Raw genomic sequence first — 20,724 nt, 5'->3', positions numbered from 1 at the left:
CCCGACCCTGGGATTGAACCAGCGTCTCCTGCTTAGCAGGTGGATAGTTTGCTACTAAGCCACCAGGGAAGCCAAATTTGATATATTAATTAACAGGAAAAAAATAGGAATAGATAATAAAATAATGTATGTGGTATCATCCTGTTTTTGTTGAAAAGAAGTGTATTCATGTTCATGTAGAGTAAGTGATCTGGAAAGATTTTTGTCAAGACCAGCAGTGATTGTTCTTGAATTAACACGATTTATTTCTGTGTTCTGTGTTTTTCATTTAATGTTTGTGTTTTCTGATTTTTTTGCAAGAAACACATTGTGTTTTTAAAATAGTAAAATTAGTACGGAAACTTTATTTTTAAAAATCCCAGCTGTCCTTTTTTGTGTAGCTCCCAGTTGCAGTGTCTCAGACTTAGTATTTATTAAATATGTTTTTATCCGAATGACTGAAACTTCAGGAAGAACTTGGTGAATGCCATAAATAGGCATATAGTGCTGAGAGGATTCAAAAGAGAAAGGATCATGTGTGGAAAGGATCTGTTGCAGATTATGTTTGAACTGACCTTGAAAGGTAGGGTTTTGTTGTGTTTTGTTTTGTTTTAAGAGGATACTATAATTTAATACCCCTTTGTACCAGTGATTAACATTTTGTGGATAGGCATTTGCGGAAACGAAATTTCTTTGATTGTATTTATTCTTTAAATTCATGGCTTATATTTTTAGGATACATGCATTATCAGGCAGACTGACTTATTGACATCTTCTCTTTAGGTTAGTATTAATAAGGTGGTTTTCCCTGAGCAAACAACAGCCAAACAGAAGTGGATTGAAGAGCCTATCGTGTGACAGGGAAATCAGCCAGGAACTAGGAAACTTCTAAATTGAAAAACGTGAAAAATACACACGTAGTGGAGAATTAATTGGATTTAGTTATTTTTGACTTTAGGAAAAAAATAAAGTTTTAACAGTTTAATTGATTCTCTTGCATTTTAGATCACTGCACCGGGGGCAGATTCATGTCAATGTTATGGCAAGACCAATAAAATAATGTAAAGTAATTAGCCTCCAATTGAAAGAAATAAAAGAAAAAAAAAGAATGCCTTAAAATGCTTATTTTAAATTAAAGTATTAATTCTGATGAATTTGGTTTGTAAAGTTTTATCTTTTGAGACACTATAATTCATAACCATTCATGAATAAAAAAGTTGTACTTCCTGAAGAAAAGTCAAATTGTATGGGCTGCTTCAGGAGCTCCCCTTTGACCTGAGATAAATATACTCCTGTGATAAAGTCATATTTCTGCAAACTAGCTCACTGAACTCATATTGGGAAATATTTAATATGCTGTCATAAGACATTAACAAAATAAATTTATAAAAGAAAAGCAAATCTATGGGACTAAAGGTATTTTACAAACGTGGAATTTTTATATATCTATATTCTACCTGTTCCTTCTTGACCCGCACACAGGTTTCTCAGGAGACAGGTAAGGTGGTTTGATATTCGCATCCCTTTTTTATTTTTTTTATTGGAGGCTAATTACTTTACAATATTATATTGGTTGGTTTTGCCATACATTGACATGAATCCGCCCCGGGTGTACATGTGTTCCCTTTCTTGAACCCCGCTCCCACCTCCCTCCTCCCCATGTCCTCCCTCTGGGTCATCCCCGTGCACCAGCCCCGAGCATCCTGTATCATGCGTCGAACCTGGATTGGTGATTCGTTTCACATATGATAATATACATGTTTCAATGCCATTCTCCTGAATCATCCCACCCTCACCCTCTCCCACAGAGTCCCAAAGACTGTCGTATACACCTGTGTCTCATTTGCTGTCTCGTACTCAGGGCTAAGGTTGTTGTTGTTCATTCACTCAGTCGTGTCCGACTCTCTGCGACCCCATGAATCACAGCACGCCAGGCCTCCCTGCCCATCACCAACTCCCGGAGTACACTCAAACTCATGTCCACAGAGTCGGTGATGCCATCCAGCCATCTCATTCTCTGTCGTCCCCTTCTCCTCCCGCCCCCAACCTTTCCCAGCATCAGAGTCTTTTGCAGTGAGTCAACTCGTCGCATGAGGTGGCCAAAGTATTGCAGTTTCAGCTTTAGCATCAGTCCCTCCAATGAACATCCAGGATTGATCTCCTTTAGAATGGACTGGTTGGATCTCCTTGCAGTATAAGGGACTCTCAAGAGTCTTCTCCAACACCACAGTTCAAAAGCATCGATTCTTCGGCGATCAGCCTTCCTCTAGTCCAACTCTCACATCCATACATGACCAGGGGAAAAACCATTGCCTTGACTAGATGGACCTTGGTTGGCAAAGTAATGTCTCTGCTTTTTAATATACTCTCAAGGTTACCATCTTTCTAAATTCCATATATATGCATTAGTATACTGTACTGGTGTTTTTCTTTTTGACTTAATTCACTCTGTATAATAGGCTCCAGTTTCATCCACCTCATTAGAACTGATTCAAATGTATTCTTTTTAATGGCTGAGTGATACTCCATTGTGTATATGTACCAAAGCTTTCTTATCCATTCGTCTGCAGGTGGACATCTAGGTTGCTTCCATGTCCTGGCTATTATAAACAGTGCTGCAATGAACATTGGAGTACATGTGTCTCTTTCAATTTTGGTTTCCTCGGCGTGTATGCCCAGGAGTGCGATTGCTGGATCATATGGCAGTTCTGTTTCCAGTTTTTTAAGGAATCTCCACACTGTTCTCCATAGTGGCTGTACTAGTTTGCATTCCCACCACCAGTGTAAGAGGGTTCCCTTTTCTCCACACCCTCTCCAGCATTTGTTGCATGTAGACTTTTGGATAGCAGCCATTCTGAGTGGTGTGGAATGGTATCTCATTGTGGTTTTGATTTGCATTTCTCTGATTATGAGGGATGTTGAGCATTTTTTCATGTGTTTGTTAGTCATCTTTATGTCTTCTTTGGAGAAATGTCTGTTTAGTTCTTCGGTCCATTTTTAGATTGGATCGTTTATTTTTCTGGAATTGAGCTGCAGGAGCTGGTTGTATATTTTGGAGATTAATTCTTTGTCAGTTGTTTCATTTGCTATTATTTTCTCCCATTCTGAAGACTGTCTTTTCACCTCGCTTATAGTTTCCTTTGCTGTGCAGAAGCTTGATATTTGCATCTCTTTAAGAATTTTCTGCAGCTTGTTGTGATCCCCACAGTCAAGTCAAAGGGTTTCATATAGTCCATGAAACAGAAGTAGATGTTTTTTTTGGAATTCCCTTGCTTTCTCTATGATTTAATTTATGTTTGCAATTTGACCTCTGGTTTCTCTGCCTTTTCTAAGCCCAGCTTGTACATCTGGAAGCTCTCAGTTCACATACTGCTGAAGCCTAGCTTGAAGGATTTTGAGCATCATCTTACTAGCATGTGAAATGAGCACAGTTGTCTGTTACTTAGAATATTCTTTGGCATTGCTCTTCTTTGGGATTAGAATGAAAACCAGTCTTTGCCAGTCTTGTGGCCACTGCTGAGTTTTCCAATTTGCTGGCATATTGAGTGTAGCACTTTAATTAACAGCATCATCTTTTAGGATTTTAAATAGCTCAGTTAAAATTCCATAACCTCCACTAGCTTTGTTTGCAGTAATGCTTCCTGAGGCCCACTTGACTTCATATTCCAAGATGTCTGGCTCTAGGTGACCACACCATTGTGGTTATCTAAGTCGTTAAGATCTTTTTGGTATAGTTCTTCTGTGTATTCTTGTATACCTTTTCTTAATCTTTTCTTAAAAATTTATGAAGTATCTGACTCTGTGCAGGACAATATTCAGTGCCTCACATAGTTCTTACATCTCTGTGGGGTAGATGTAAACATTCCAGCTTTATTGGTAGAAACCCAAGGCAGTGAAAATTTAAGTAACAAGTCTCCAATCCCATAGCAAATAAATTTTAGCTGATATATGTTTGATTTCAAAGCTCTAGCTCTTTCCACTATAATGTGTGATCTCTGTCTTTTAAGTGTTTCATTTTTCTTGAAAGGAGCCCTGTATCCAGATGGAACATCTGGAAAGAACGAGGATGATGACATGGTTCCTCCTGGCAAAAACTATACCTACGTCTGGCCAGTGAGAGAAGAATATGCTCCTGCCCCAGCAGATGCAAACTGCCTGACTTGGGTGTACCATTCACATATTGATGCCCCTAAGGACATCTGTTCTGGGCTAATCGGCCCACTGCTGGTGTGCAAAGAAGGTAAGATGTGTCTTCTCCCCCTCTGTGCCTAGAAACCTCTTCCCAAGTGTGCTGAAGAGTGTATAGTCTTCAGGTCTTGTCTTGCCCACCCCCAAAGAAAGGCAATGCCAAAGAATGCTCAAACTACTGCACAATTGCACTCATTTCATACGCGAGTAAAGTCAAGCTGAAAATTCTCCAAGCCAGGCTTCAGCAGTACGTGAACTGTGAACTTCCAGATGTTCAAGCAGGTTTTAGAAAAGGCAGAGGAACCAGAGATCAAATTGCCAACATCCGCAGGATTATGGAAAAAGCAAGAGAGTTCCATAAAAACATCTATTTCTCTTTTATTGACTATTCCAAAGCCTTTAACTGTGTGGATCACAATAAACTGTGGAAAATTCTGAAAGAGATGGGAATCCCAGACCACCTGACCTGCCTCTTGGGAAACCTGTATGCAGGTCAGGAAACAACAGTTAGAACTGGACATGGAACAACAGACTGGTTCCAAATAGGAAAAGGAGTACATCAAGGTTGTATATTGTCACCCTGCTTATTTAACCTATATGCACAGTACATCATGAGGAATGCTGGGCTGGATGAAGCACAAGCTGGAATCAAGATTGCTGGGAGAAATATCTATATTTCTCAGATATGCAGATGACACCACCCTTATGGCACAAAGTGAAGAGGAACTCAAAAGCCTCTTGATAAAAGTGAAAGAGGAGAGTGCAAAAGTTGGCTTGAAGCTCAACATTCAGAAAACAAAGATCATGGTATCTGGTCCCATCCCTTCATGGGAAATAGATGGGGTAACAGTGGAAACAGTGTCAGACTTTACTTTTTGGGGCTCCAGAATCACTGCGGATGCTGATTGCAGCCATGAAATTAAAAGACGCTTACTCCTTGGAAGAAAAGTTATGACCAACCTAGATAGCATATTAAAAAGCTGAGATGTTACTTTGCCAACAAAGGTCCGTCTAGTCAAGGCTATGGTTTTTCCCATGGTCATGTATGAATGTGAGAGTTGGACTATGAAGAAAGCTGAGTGCCGAAGAATTGATGCTTTTGAACTGTGCTGCTGCAGAAGACTCTTGAGAGTCCCTTGGACTGCAAGGAGATCCAACCAGTCCATTCTGAAGGAGATCAATCCTGGGTGTTCATTGGAAGGACTGATGCTAAGGCTGAAACTCCAATACTTTGGCCACCTCATGCGATGAGTTGACTCACTGGGAAAGACTGATGCTGGGAGGGATTGCGGGCAGGAGGAGAAGGGGACGACAGAGAATGAGATGGCTGGATGGCATCACCGACTTAATGGACATGAGTTTGAGTGAACTCTGGGAGTTGGTGATGGACAGGGAGGCCTGGTGTGATGTGATTCAGGGGGTCGCAAAGAGTCAGACACAACTGAGCGACTGAAGTGAACTGAACTGAAAAGAAAGAGAAAGAACTCAAATAAAATCAGAAAGGAAAGATGAGAAACACAAAGGATCATAAGAGATTACTATGAACAAATATATACCAACATGTTGGATAACCTATTGGAAATGCATAAGTTCCTGGAAACATACAGACTACCAAGACTAAATCATGTTGGAATAGACTCTGAACAGACTGATTAATAGCAAGTAGTAATCGGTAATCAAAAAACTTCCAACTAAGAAAAGTCCAGGAACAGATGACTTCTTTGGTTAATTCCATCAAACATTCAAAGAAGAATTAATACCAATTCTTAAAATCTTCCAGAAAACAGAAGAGGGAGAAACTTTTCCAAACATGTTTTATGAAGCCAGCATTGTGTTGATACCAAAACCAGACAAGGATGCCACACAAAAAAAGAAAAAATACAGGCTAATATTCCTGGTGAACACAGATGTAAAAATCCTCGACAAAATATCAGCAAGCCAGATTCAGCAATACATTAAAAGTTTCACAACCATGATTAAGTGGGATATATTCCAAGTATGAAAGGATGGTTCAGCTTCCACAAATCCATTAAAGTTGTGTGCCACAATAATAAAATTAAGCATAAAAATATATGATTATCACAATAGACATAGAAAAAGCATCTGACAAAATTCAACATCCATTTAGGATAAAAACCCTTAATGGAGTATAAATGGAACACACCTCAACATAATAAAGACCATATATGACAAGCCCACAGTTAAGGTTATACTCAGCGGCAAAAGCTGAAAGCTAATCCTCTAAGATCAGGAACAAGAGAAGGATGCACACTGTTGCCACTTTTATTCAACATGGTATTGGAAGTCCTAGCCAGAGCAATTAGGCAAGGAAAAGAAATAAAAATCATCCAAATCTGAAACAAAGAAGTAACTGTTTCTATTTGCAGATGACATGATATTGCATATAGAAAAGCTAAAGACTCCAGTAAATTTGAGGGATATACAATCAACACACAAAAAGCTGTTGCATTTCTGTACATTAATAATGAATTATCTGAAAGAAAAGTCAAGAAAGCCATCTCATTTACAATTTCATCAAAAGGAATAAAATATCTAGGAATAAATTTAACCAAAGAGGTGAAAACCCCATATATTGAAAATTATGATATTAATAAAAAAATTTAAGAAGACAAAAATGAATGGAAAGATATTTTGTACCCATGGGATTAGATGAATTAATATTGTTAAAATATTCAAGGCAATCTATAGACACAGTGCAATCCCTATTTCAATCTCAATGGTATACCATTTTTACAGAAATAGAAAAAACAATCTCAAATTTGTATGGAATCACAAAAGAACCTGAATAGCTAAAGCAATCTTGAAAAAGAACAAAGCTAGAGGCATCGTGTTCCTTGATTTTATTACAAAACTATACGAATTCAGGCTTCCCTGGTGGCTCAGACGGTAAAGCATCTGCCTGCAGTGCGGGAGACCCGGGTTCGATCCCTGGGTTGGGAAGATCCCCTGGAGAAGGAGATGGCAACCCACTCCAGTACTCTTGCCTGGAAAATTCCATGGACTGAGGAGCCTGGGAGGCTACAGTCCATGGGGTCGCAAAGAGTCGGACACGACTGAGCGACTTCACTTCATACTAATTCAAGCAGGACCATACTGGCATGAAAACAGACACAGAGATCAATGAACAGAATAGACAGCCATGAAATAAGCCCGTGCAGGAATATATATTTCCTTGGAAGGAAAGTTATGACCAGCCTAGATAGCATATTAAAAAGCAGAGACATTACTTTGCCAACAAAGTTCCATTAGTCAAAGCTATAGTTTTTCCAGGAGTCATGTATGGATGTGAGAGACCATAAAGAAAGCTGACCACTAAAGAATTGATGCTTTTGAACTGTGGTTGGTGTTGGAGAAGACTCTTGAGAGTCCCTTGGACAGCAAGGAGATCCAACCAATCCATCCTAAAGGAAATCAGTCCTGAATATTTATTGGAAGGTCTGACGCTGAAGCTGAAACTCCAATACTCTGGCCACGTGATGCGAAGAAAAGCCCCTGATGCTGGGAAAGATTGAGGGCGGGAGGAGAAGGGGACGACAGAGGATGAGATGGTTAATGGCATCACCGACTGGACGGACATGAGTTTGAGCAAGCTCCGGGAGTTGGTGTTGGACAGGGAAGCCTGGCGAGCTGCAGTCCGTGGGTTCACAAAGAATCGGGCACAACTGAGTGACTGAACTGAACTGCCTCATTCCTCCCTTCTAATCATTTCTTTTCCTTCTTGCTGCATGCTTTTGTCACTTAAGTAGCTACCGTATGTCAGCTTTCCCAACGTGAGGTAAGACAGGGTTTCTAGTTACACAGAACAGATCTGGTGGGGAAGGTACATACACAAATAGAGATGAAAGTAGGAGGTAGCCAAGCTGTCCTGGAATTATAAACAGCGCTTTGGTTTACTCCTGATCTCACTGTGTTCCCAGAGCAGCTCAAGGCTGTGTGCCTACTGCTGATCACTTTTATTGAGTGCTTTTCTCTTGAAAAGACTAGTGCTTTTCATTCCTTTGGGGATTGCATTTTATCAAAGAAGCCACATTTTTTTCTGCACAAAAATATTACAACCCAGTGATTTTTGCTAGTTTTTCAGCTGTGCTAGAGTATGTATTACCTTTGTTTCTGGTTCTGCTGGGCTCTGCAGGGGAGTGTCTTTCACCGGTGTTTCTGTTTTTCAGCGCTCAATGGATACCTCTTTGGGAACTTCCCTGAACCTGATATGTGCGTTGGTGAATCAGTGTCCTGGCACCTATTTGGGATGGGGAATGAGATAGACATCCATTCCATCTATTTTTATGGTAACACCTTCATCAGCAGAGGGCATCGGACTGATGTCGTCAACCTGTTCCCAGCCACCTTCCTGACAATAGAAATGATAGTTGAGAATCCTGGAAAGTGGATGATAACCTGCCAAGTCAGTGATCACCTCCAAGGTAAAAAGGATGGAGGCCAGTGTGGAAATGCTTACAGTTGGTACAGTTAAACCACACAGTCAATGGTGTTCATTCAGTGCATGCTATTGGATGGATTCTTGTCTGTGTTATATTTATTCCAATTAAATATTAAACATAGGAAAATGTATAATGCCTATTTGGCATCTTATTGACATATATTTATTAATTAATTACCTCCTTATGAACCAGGTAAGAGGTGATTGAAAAAATTGATAAGATCTTCCTGGAACCTGGAATCTAGTAGTTAAATATAGTTACACATTTACAAAAGAATAAAATGTGAGGCAGAATGATAAATGCTCTTTGAGCTTTGTCACTTAACTGGAACAGTCAGAGAGACTACCTAAGGAGGGGGTCCCTAATCTGAGCCTATAAATATGGGTAGGAATTTGATAGATGAGGAATAAGAAAAAGGCTTTCCGAGTAGGGGAAGCAGCATGAACTGGGAAAAACACATGGGCAGTTCTAAATAGAATAAAATTTACAATCAGAAATGGGAATTTCTAGATAATCTGGACCAACCAGAAAGGGATTTCTAGATAATCTGGGCTACTCCCCTATCCAATTCTTGAATTCCCTTTTGGACATCTCTTAAAAAAATTTTTTTTAAATTTTATATTGGAGTATAGTTGATTTATGTATGAGGTGTTAGTTTCAGGTGTACAGAAAAATGAGTTATACATAGTCAAACATCTATTCTTTTTCAGTTTCTTTTCCCATGTAAGTTTCCCATATTACAGAATACTGAATATAGTTACTTGTGCTCTACAGTTGGTCCTTGTTGATGATCTATTTTATATGGAGTGGTGTGTATACCCCTAGCCTAGTAATTGCAGCAGCCCATTTCATCTCTGGACTGCTCTGTGAGAGTTCTTCTTAATGTTGAGAAGCAATCCAATGATAGGTGCAAAATCCTTTGAAAGGTGAATGATAAGCATTTGTTGACTTAAATACCTGTTGAATGATTCAGTCCAGGTTCCTTGGGACCACATGGAATAAGTCTACTTAGCTGGACCTTAGGCTCATGTCAGAGGAGTGACGAAGCAGAAGTTTTAGAGAGGCAGTTTGGGCCTCAGGGGAGCAGTTTTGAATGGCAAGGCTAAGGAACGTCTGGAAGGTAATGCATGCATGCATGCTGAGTCCCTTCAGTTCTGTCGACTCTTGGCGACCCTACAGACTGCAGTCCATCAGGTGCCTCTGTCTGTGGGATTCTCCAGGCAAGAATACTGGAGTGGGTTGCCACGCCCTCCTCCAGGGGATCTTCCCAACCCAGGGACTGAACTCACGTATATTACTTCTCCTGCATTGGCAGGTGGGTTCTTGACCTGGGAAGCCCCTGGAAGGTAATAGTGAGCCCTTTTAGTTCATTAGACACAGTGATTTAGGAAGATTTAGGAAGCTAAATATGTCTTCGTGCAGAGAAGATTCAATGAAGAGACTCTGGCTACTGGATGCCAGTTAAGAAATATTGGCAACATTACAGATATGACATATTACAGGTTTGGCCTAGGAAGAGAAAAAGAAAAATGTTATCAGTTGGATAAACATGGAGTAAATAATGTATGATTCAATTTGGATCATAACTACACACAGTCACTACAAGGACAGCTATGCAGCACTTCACGGCTGCTTTCATAACACGTTTTTATCCCCCTCAAACTTAAAGCAAACTTCAAACTTGTCCACTAGGTTATTCCAGTTAAATTCAATCGGCAAATGTTGAGTTGCTCAGTTAATACGTATCAGACACTCTCCTGAGAAGACAAAGGTGAACATGACAGCTACCATTCTCCACCCCCACTCCAGACTTTATTGAGGTATAATTGACAAATAGGAATTATATATGAATTCCTTGATATTTTGATATAAGGTGTAAACTCTTTAAACTACACACAAGCTAATTAATATATCAACCACCTCACATAGTTAAACTTTGTGATGTTGGTGATGGTGAGAGCCCTTGAGATCTCAAAGAACACAAAGTTTCAGTTATGCAAGACAAATGGGTCCTTGAGATCTAATGGTGACTACTATCAACAATACTGTGTTGTATACTTGAGATTCCCGAAAAGGGTAGATTGTAGATGTTCTCCACAGAAGATCCTTAAATTTGAAAAGAAATTAGTTTTTTTTTCTTTTTTTAAGAAATTCATTTATTTTAACTGGAGGCTAATTCCTTTACATTATTGTATTGGTTTTGCCATACATTGACATGTATCAAGGCATTAGCAGCCATTTGAAATTAGTTAGATTCTTAAATTTGGCCAGTAGTTGTACACGTAAGCTGGAATACAGTACTGAAATACAGCATTTACTAAATTGTCCATACCCTCGGAAAAAATGTTTAGAATTGGAAGATATATATAATTCAATTTTAAAATTAGCAATCACCTCTAGAGATAATGGTGTGACATTTTGATGAATATCTTCCCTATTTTCTAGACCTTTATATATAAATACATAGTCTTTCCAAACTTTACACTTTGATAACTGAACAACAGTATCACTTGATTACTATTAAAGTTGAACTTTTTTGTTTGTTTGTTCTTGGGCCAATAGTATTTCTTTTGTGAATACCCTATCAATGTTTTGCTCATTTTCTGTTGAAATATTTACTTTTTTCTTTCTTATTTATCAAAGATATTTACATATTAATCTTTTGCCATATGTGTTAAAACACTCCTCTACCCACTGTTTATTTTTACTTTTAACTTTGTTTATGGTTCTACTTTCTGTACAAAAGTTTGAAATGTCCATGAAGTCAAGTGAATCAGTCTATTCTTCCTCTATGACTGCTTTTGGAGCATTTGTACATTGGCTCTTGGTTTTCCTCTGTTTTATAGCTGGCATGCTGGGGCAATACAATGTTGGTAACTGCAAAAGTGGTATTTCTCACCCCAAGATGAAGGGTCAACAGAGACACTACTTTATAGCGGCTGAAAAAATTCTTTGGGATTATGGTCCTCAAGGCTATGACAAATTCAGTGGTCTTCCCTTAAACGCCTCTGGCAGGTAAGCTCTCTTTGCTGATGTTTCTAAGCCTCTCATAAGAGAGGCATCTGTTAGGCTTTTTGCTGTGATCTCATTTGTGTTCCAGGCACTGTTCTCACGAGTACATACTGCATAAATGGCATAATAGCATCATTTAAGGAGCTCTGAGTCCCATAATGTATATGCTGCTGAGAATTGTAGATACAATTGTATATACTGCAGATAACTGCAGAGTATCTCAGAGCTATGGTTTTTCCAATAGTCATGTATGGATGTGAGAGTTGGACTACAAAGAAAGCTGACCACTGAAGAACTGATGCTTTTGAACTGTGTTGTTGGAGAAGACTCTCAAGAGTCCCTTGTACAGCAAGGAGATCTAACCAGTCTATCCTAAATATTCACTGGAAGGACTGATGCTGAAGCTGAAACTCCAATACTTTGGCCACCTGACGTGAAGAAGTGACTCACTAGAAAAGACCCTGATGCTGGGAAAGATTGAAGGTGGGAGGAGAAGGGGACAACAGAGGATAAGATGGTTGGATGGTATCACTGACTCGAAGAACATGAGTTTGAGTAAGCTCCGGGAGTTGGTGATGGACAGGGAAGCCTGGTGTGCTGCTGTCCATGGGGTCACAAAAATTTGGATACAACTGAGCGACTGAACCGAACTGAACTATTGCTTTAAGATTTGCGAGCAAAATCAAAGCACTGGATTCATGTATTCATCCATCAAACACTTCAGAAGCATCTACGATGTGCAAGCTGCAGCATAAAGTGCCATGAGAGTTACTAAGCTGACAGAGAACAGACTAAGGTCTTCCACATATTAAGCAGACAATTTTGAAGGGGGAATAAGTCAGGACTCTATTTCAGGGAGATGAAACAGCCAAGGAAGGTTACCTTTTTTGGTTCAAGGACAGCCTGATATAAGTGAAGCCCCTTCTGCCCAGACTTCATATTCCTCCCTGTCCAGTACAATGCCACTTTGCCCCTTCAAAATCTAACTCTACTGTAACTTCTTAAGTAAAGTCTCACTGACACCCGAATGATTTTCTCTGGGCTTCCATAGCATGTAATATTTTTCAAATTGAATCTAACAATTTATTAAGTGGATGAAGACCCATGTGACGTTTATTGTAGGATCATATGCAAATATGTCTGGGAAAGCATTCCAAAAAATACAGTATGATATCAACAAGTATTGCTCTTACCCTATAATCCTTTTCATGTTTGAGGGAATGTTTAAAAAATTGTCTTTATGATCAATAAGATTCTTTTTACTTCCTTCATTATAAATTTCATTCATTCTTCCACCAAAGTGATAACATTTAACCTTGCCTAAAGAATTTGTGTGACCACCTATGAAAAACTCTTTGATATCAACATTCCCTATTGACTAGCATTTTCCCATGAACAGAATAGTGAAAATTAACATTGAGAATTATGTCTTAGAAGCCTTCCAAAATTAGAAAGCACCTTATAAAATATGAAATATCAAGCTATATTCAATAGATATTTAGTGTAATATGTGAAAACGCAATGTACTAAGTGACATGAGAGATGCAGGAAGGTCTAAGATAATGTCCCCGATCTCAGGTACAGAAAGAAGCTGAATATACAGGAGAAGAGAAGTGACTTTGCAAGTTACAAATAAGATTAAGATGAGCTGTCCAGACAGTGAGTTCTCTGGGCATTTAGAGAGAGTGAAGACAGCCAGAAATACGTCACAAAAGAAGGGAAACTAAGGTAGAGTCTTTTGAATGATAGAATTTATGCAAGTGAATTTGAAAGAGAGGGAAATTTTAGATGCAGGGGTTACTGCAAAGCATCTGCCATAAAGCAGAGTGACGAGAGCAGAGTGAATGACAGGTGAGGGGTTTGCGTGGGGCATGAGCACTTCCACAGAGCAGTGGAGAGAGGGCCGGAGCAAACCGGATGTCCTCTGCAGAGGTCCTCCAGTCTGTCTGAGCTTTACTTGATTGGCAATGGGAGCAACTGGAGAATTTGGAGCAGATAAGATGACAATGAAAATGACTATTTTAAAGGTTTTGGAGTATCAGTGCGTATGCTGAGAAAAAAACTCAAGGGAGCCAATGTGAGATAGAGGATGCTGCACAGATAGATAGGAGGCTGATACTATGGTCTAAACACAAGGCGAGGAGCACACGCATGCAGTGTGGTTGTGGGAAGAAAGGAAAGGAAAAGATGAAATAAAGGTGAAGGAAAGGAAGGTTACACAGTCAGGATGAACAAGATAAGAGGAAGAGGCAGAAGAAGAAGACACAGCCGGCATGTCTGCAAGAGCGGTGGTACCAGTGACAGAAGCAGAGGAGGGATAGTACTCGTTGGAAGTTATGTTATTGTAATTCACAAGTTTGAAATTTGGTATTTCGTGTATATAGTTTATATGGTAACTCCACTGATTAACCTACTCGATTCACTAGATACTCCATTCCTTACTCATGCCAGATATCAGAGCTTACTATTTGCAGAGACTATTCATAGTGACGTCAGCAAGAGAGAGAGGGATGCTCATTCTGCAGAGAAAACAGTTAGCTCTTTGTTACTTTGTAGGACGCCATCTGGGACTCCAATATTGGTAAGTAAGGAGTTTACCTGTGCCTCCTTCGGTTGCTGGACCTCTGGGGAAGAAAGTACAATGGCTAAGAGAGAAATGAGCTTGAGCACCAAAGAGCTTCTGAAGACTTTTAAGGCTGGTTGACTATTTCTGGGAACTTGGCTGAAGACTGTGCTATCTTTTCTGGGGAGATGGGTGGATGAATGGGCTCAGACAATACAATAAAGCTCCTTAATTAAGGCATTTAATTATGGATGTGCAGAGGTGTATTCCCAGTCAACTCCCTTCTCTTTCCACAGTGACTCTGAGCTCTACTTCACACAAGGCGACAACAGAATAGGAGGGAAATACTGGAAGGCTCGGTACACAGAGTATGTTGATGCAACTTTTACTCGAAGAAAGAGATTCTCTGAGGCAGAAGCCCACCTTGGAATTCTGGGTACAGTGAAATATCTGTCACATTTGGAACGAGGGAGATGTTTCAGTGGGACGTGTAATCTAATAGCGAGTGACTCTTCTGCTCCCATTCACTTCTCTGTCTCTTTTCATCTCTTCTCCCTCCTCTTTCAACATTTCTCAGGTCCCGTCATCAAGGCAGAGGTGGGTGACACTCTATTAGTGACATTTGCCCACAAAGCTGACAAGGTCTACAGTATTTTGCCCCATGGTGTGATCTATGACAAAGCTTCTGATGCAGCCCCAAACGTAGATGGTAAGTCCTAGTGTGTGCCTTGGGAGGATCCTGGGCCCTTTACTTGCCAGCCCTGTGAGCTTGAGCAGCTATTTCAACTTTCTGAACCTTACTGTTCTCCTCTCTCAAGTACAGAGAATGATGCTCACCTCACAGGGCTTTGGGAAGGGATAGATGGGCTTCCTTGGTGGCTCAGACAGTAAAGAATCTGCCTGCCATGCAGGAGACCTGGGTTCAATCCCAGGATCAGGAAAATCCCCTGGGGAAGAGAATGGCTATCCATTCCAGTATTCTTTCGTGGAGAATTCCATAGATAGAGGAGCCTGGGGGTCTCTACATACAGTCCATGGGGCCGCAAAGAGTCGGACACAACTGAGCGACTATCACTTCAGACAGAATTCAGGACAGGGTCTGGCGCACAGTAGATACTTAGGAAATGTTAATGCCATTCCTTTACTCTCAGTCACATAATAAATCTCAAAGTGGGTTACTTTCACTGCCTCACTCCTCTAAGATGGAGAGTTTTCTGCTGCAGTTGCATGGGATTCTCTGGGTAAGGCTAAGGGGAAAATCTGATTTCTGACATTTTGTTGAAATGAAACTCTTACACATGGGCTTTGCTTTGTCTCTATGCGCAGATATTTATTTAAAACTTTTGTGGGCTTAACATCATATATGTATCCCCCAGTCACAGAGTATGTAGAACAGGCTGTCTACATGTACGAAGAGCAGCTTCTACCCAGTGGCTGCAGGAACTATACTTCCATTCATAATACTGTTCTTGGGAAATCCCGGCTGTGTGGGAAGCCTTTCTCATCGCTATAGCAGACACCATGACTCCTGAGATACTTCTTTATTCCCAAGTATGAGGCTGGTCCCAGTCCAGAGCAGGCTTTGTGGTGCTGGGGAGGGAACAGAGAAGGAAAGGATGGAGGCAGTATTCCCCAGTTCCCTAGTCTTCCCCACCCTGTACCCCCTGCCTGCTGCAGCAACGTCTCCTGTGCCCGCATTCTCTTCCTTGGTCAAAATGCTCACGATGACTTTTGCAGAAAGAACCGTAATGACAGCTGAAACCTGTTGTATATCTCAGAATACTTACTGTGTACCTGTTTGCAAGCCTTGGACAAAATGCAGGAAGTCTCTGACCTCAGTCTAGTTGAAGAGATTCAATGTGTTCATTTGACAATACAATGTGAAGGTCAAGTACAAAGTCTTTGGAATCAGCCCTGGGTTTAATCCCAGATCTTCCATTTACCAGCTTTGTTACCTTGTGCCTTTGCTTACCTCCTCTAACTTGGAGTTATTTGGGTTATTTCCTAGTTCAGCCTTCTAGATTTAAAACTCTGTAAAGGTGGGTCTCTTGTTTAACTTCTTGGGGTATCCTCTAAACGGCTAAATATAGTAAATTCCAGATCATAGAAGGTATAAATGATATTTTATGGATTTACATTTATATATAAATGGGTAATTATCAGTCTTTAAGATAATTTAAAGACAATTATCACTCTTTTAATATTTGCTAAACTTGAGATTTGAGTAAGAAGTACTATCTATGAAGATATTAAGTATAAACTTTGAAGAAGATAGTCCTTTGATATATAAGCATCTATCTCGTAAAACAGCAGATGGTGGCACTGACCTCTGATAGCATACAGTGGAAACAACTGTCCTTCCACAAAGCACATCATCAGACAGAGACGCACCCTGAGCTGGAAGACCCAGTCTGACAAGTTTCTCATTCCTGGCTGTTGCTTTGAATAGCTGTTTTACTTGTCTCTGCAGGATTTCTGAAGCCAGGGGCACATGTTAAGCCAGGTGAGATCTTCACATACAGGTGGAAGGTGCCTGAAAGTGTCGGCCCAACAGCTGATGACCCACCCTGTCTGACTTATCTTTACTTCTCAGCGGTTGAACCAATCAAGGACACGAGCTCTGGCCTTGTAGGGCCTTTGCTAGTCTGTAAAAGGGGCGTTCTCAATGCTGATGCGACACAGGTAGGCCTCAAAGGTCGCCGGGCTCACAGGGTTGTCTGTGAGGGAGGTCAGGACTGTGGCTAGAGAGTGAATAGTAATCGTCCATTACAAAAAGGTGAATTTTTTCCTCAGTGCTCTGGAAATCGACTTCTACATAATGAGGATTTTATTTTATTTTTCATAAATTTAAGATGCAAATTTTAATTTAAGTTAATTTTACTGTAAATTGAAGACCTGAAAGTTACTGATGCCTATGCAGAAAGCCAGGATCTCTGCTTGTTTGGCTGGAATTTGGTGACTCTTTCCCTGGGCATTGCTTTGATTCTAGAATCTCCGGAGACCTATATAGAATGTAAATTGGGATATTTGGGGGGCAGGGGGCAAATTTTCTCAAGGGCTTCCCAGGTGGTGCTAGTGATACAGAATCTGCCTGCTAATGCAGGTAGACACAAGAGTTGCAGGTTAGATCCCTGAGTCAGGAAGATCCCCCGGAGGAGGGCATGGTAACCCACACCACTATTCTTGCCTGCAAAATCCCATAGACAGAGAAGCCTGGCAGGCTGCAGTCCATATGGTTGCACAGAGTCGGACAAGACTGATGCAACTTAGTGCGCATGCAATTTTCTCAAATTTGTCTACACATTAGACTTACCTGTCCCCCCACCTATAAAAAAAAAAGCTGGAGCCCTTTTAGACATCCTTTATTTGGGTGTTTCAGACCAATTAAGTCAGAATCTCCAGGTGATTCCAATGTGCAACCAAGTTTGAGAATCACTGTAGCTCACCACTATAATCAAGGAGTTAATCACTATGACCAAAGAAACAAGAAAACAAGTAGATATTTTGTTACAAGTCCCAATTTAGAGGCTTTAGATTAAGCCACACTGATTGCGGTGGCAAAGCATAGCATTTCAAGCTATATCTACATGATATGAAACACACTGATAGAAAGAGGGAAAGTCAGCAACTTAATCATTTTGAATTACTTTACCAATCAGAAATAGCAGGCTATTTGTTTAAATGGTATATTTTATATTTGGCATTAATCCTAGTTCTGTAGAAAAGAAGAACCATTAGGATGTATATATAGATAGAAAGAAAATTATGATAAGGAGCAGGCCCACATGACTATGGAGGATGACAAGTTTCAAGATATGCAGGGCGAGTCACAGAAAGAGACTCAGGAGACCCAAAAGGGCAGCAGGGTCTTGAAAGGAAGAGGCTGTGTTTGAGTTTGAATTCAAAGGCAAGCAAAAGATGATGTTCCAGTTCAAAGGCAAGAAGAATCCCCTTTTACTTGTGAGAGGGTCAGATTTTTTGTTGTTCTCTTAAGGCCTTCAAATGACTGGATGAGGCTCCCCCACACTAGGGAGGGCTATCTTCTTCACTTAGTTGCTGAATCAAATGTTAATCTCATCCAAGCACACCCTCATGGAAATATCTAGAAATATGTTTGACCAAATATCTGGGCACCCGAACTAGTTGACACAAAGTTAATGACTACACAGGGTCCTATACCTACCTTCTAGCCTCCTCCTGGGCTAATTTCCCCTTTCACAGACCCAGTTGCCGTACAGATGACTCGGATGATGAGGCTCTCCGACCGAGTCCCTCTCAGTGGTTCCTTCTCATCCTGTGGACAAACACGGCCACGGTTAATAACAGTTAACACCAGGCACTTAGTATTTGCTAGAGGATGCGTCAAATATAGTATCAAATTTAGCCCTCCAGAAAATATGAAGTAGGGACAACTCATATCCTCATTTTGCAAATGAGGGAATTAGGACTTGGAGAAGACAAGTCATTTCTCTCGGTTGTCATAACATGTAAGCAGAATGGCACTAGAACCCAATATCTTTCCAAATATATTTGAACCCTTATTCCCCCTCCAGTTTTAATATTTTATCTTGAAAAATCTTCAGCCTACATTGTTTCTTTCCATAGCCCATGATCTAAAACTATTGCCTTCTAAAACACCATGTGATAAAAGCAGTAAGTGTCCATAAGGTATAGGAAGAACGTAAAGCAAAGAATACCTTACCTTCAATGAGGAGTTAAGAAAGCATCACAGAGCTGGGACAGCTAAGCTGCCCCTTGAAGTTGGATTCGGGTGGCAGACCATCAGTGTTAAGGGAGAACACGCATCAAGGTCAGAGGCCTGCTGAACACAGCAAGTTCAGATTGCTGCAAGGATCTTGGGCTTGCTTTGGTTCAGGTGTCAGGAGGGAACGTCCAAGAGATGAGGCTGAAAAGGTAGGCAGGGACCAATCACTGTGAATTGCATTGTATTGTCCATATTGAGAAGGAGAGAGATGTGATCCGATGGCACTGGTGAGGTTCCCTCTGGAGTAGACGACAGGATGAAGCGTAGATTGAGAGGGAGTCTGTTAGAGGTGGGAAGATGGTTGAGAGACAGAAAACACAGTACTTCTCTGGTTCAGCTTTAAAGAAGAGTAGATTTTGACAATTCAGTATGCTTTGTGGTCAGTAATATTCAAATAGATGGGTTAGGAATATCCACAATGGGAATTAGTCCTTCATTATCAACTCAATATAATTTAGCAAAGCCATGAATTACTTGAATTCATTATCTCACTCAAAAACATGTATTAAGTGCCTAGTTTTCCAGGCATTTTTGTTGGAACTGGGAATACAGAGAGATACCCAAATCTTCCCTACCCTATCAAAGCCTACATTACAGTGGGACAGCAGTCACACATTTAAGTGCATACATAAAGTATTTTAGGTGGAGATTAGTGCTATGAAGAAGAGTGGAGTGTGGAAAGGTGAGTGAGTTTGCAGGCAGGAGGGAAGATGAGGGACTTTTAGCTAGGTTGGGGCACGGGCACTCCGGGGAGGTGATATTGGTGCAGGGAATGGAAGGGAATAATGGAGGGAGCCAGGCAAGACCTAGGAGAACCTTCTAGACAATGGGAACAGCATGTGAAAAGGTCTTGAGGCAGGAATGAAGTAGGTGTGTTCACAGAAGAGCAAAAGACCAGGGTGGCTGGAGTGAGCTAGGGTGTGAATACAAGGAGATGAGGTCAGAGAGGCCGAGGGCAGGACACGGAGTTGAAAGTGACAAAAATAGCATGGTGCCTGAGAACAGGAGAACCGCAGATTAGGAAAACTTCTGAACAGGCACTTACTTCCTCTGAGGAGGTCACATGGGGAGGGAAAAGGATATAATGAGGAAGATGAGTTTATTGGGTGTAGAATGAATTGATCGGAATCTTGATTTCCAAAATGATCCAGCAAATCTGTGGCTGATGTTGATCCTCATTTACTTTGTGTTACTTCGTGTTAACTTTGAAAGCAAAGTAGAGCTAAGAAGTCCTCCAAGCATTCATTCATTTCTTTCTTCTCTGTAGAAAGGAATAGACAAGGAATTTTACCTACTAATCACAGTCTTTGATGAGAATCTGAGCAGGTATCTTGATGAAAATATTCAGAAGTTTACCTGGCATCCCTCCAGCGTTGACAAGGAGGACAAAGAATTTGTGAAGTCCAACCGAATGCACGGTATGAAAAATTGTTTCCTCTTGTAAAGTCAAATCATAATCACATTTGAAGTGAAAATGTGTGGAATGCTTTAATTATCTTAAGCTTGGTTTCTTGGGTATTGTCCTTGGTCATGACTAAAATATGTTGTGGCTTCAGCCTCACAAGGCATGGTGAAACTTCTCCATCTCAAGAGATGTGAAACTTAATTAATACTTCTAAATCACTTCATCAGCTTTAGATAAAATAATACAACATCTGAACTAGCAAAGGTCACAGTACATAATAAACATAGAAAATTACTGTTATATATCTGTGGGTGTATATACAGATATATATATATATAATTTCATCCCAGAG

General features: G+C 40.5%; 1 protein-coding gene and 1 long non-coding RNA gene across 29 annotated transcripts in view; one reads left to right on the top strand and one right to left on the bottom strand.

Annotated features, from left to right (window-relative positions):
* LOC148773929 (ferroxidase HEPHL1-like) overlaps positions 1–20,724 on the top strand; it is a 237,862-nt gene that overhangs the window by 72,575 nt on the left and 144,563 nt on the right. For all 20 annotated transcript variants that reach the window (XM_088832172.1, XM_088832176.1, XM_088832175.1 and 17 more), the window contains 7 exons: positions 4,007–4,219; positions 8,355–8,609; positions 11,474–11,642; positions 14,499–14,638; positions 14,780–14,911; positions 16,673–16,884; positions 20,235–20,385. In XM_088832172.1, coding sequence (XP_088688298.1) covers positions 4,007–4,219; positions 8,355–8,609; positions 11,474–11,642; positions 14,499–14,638; positions 14,780–14,911; positions 16,673–16,884; positions 20,235–20,385 — 1,272 coding nt within the window. The remainder of the gene's footprint in view (positions 1–4,006; positions 4,220–8,354; positions 8,610–11,473; positions 11,643–14,498; positions 14,639–14,779; positions 14,912–16,672; positions 16,885–20,234; positions 20,386–20,724) is intronic.
* Positions 1–20,724, bottom strand: part of LOC129549103 (uncharacterized) — a 102,574-nt gene that overhangs the window by 44,562 nt on the left and 37,288 nt on the right. For 3 of the 9 annotated variants that reach the window (XR_016036345.1, XR_016036346.1, XR_016036347.1), the window contains exons 3-6: positions 20,324–20,552; positions 20,013–20,228; positions 18,905–19,108; positions 18,386–18,496 (exon numbers count right to left, since the gene is read on the bottom strand). This is a non-coding gene — a long non-coding RNA (uncharacterized LOC129549103). Of the gene's footprint in view, positions 1–9,334; positions 10,137–14,905; positions 15,793–16,543; positions 16,944–18,385; positions 18,497–18,904; positions 19,248–20,012; positions 20,229–20,323; positions 20,553–20,724 lie in introns of those variants that run through there. The other 6 variants (XR_016036344.1, XR_016036341.1, XR_016036348.1 and 3 more) reach the window with 5 other exon arrangements.

The sequence above is a fragment of the Moschus berezovskii genome, chromosome 25 (genome assembly GCF_049115385.1).
Source record: "Moschus berezovskii isolate FMDL1 chromosome 25, NW_MosBer_1.0, whole genome shotgun sequence".
NCBI classification, from domain to species: domain Eukaryota; kingdom Metazoa; phylum Chordata; class Mammalia; order Artiodactyla; family Moschidae; genus Moschus; species Moschus berezovskii.
Note: the sequence above shows the minus strand (reverse complement) of the source record. Positions and strands in the feature narration are given on the sequence as shown.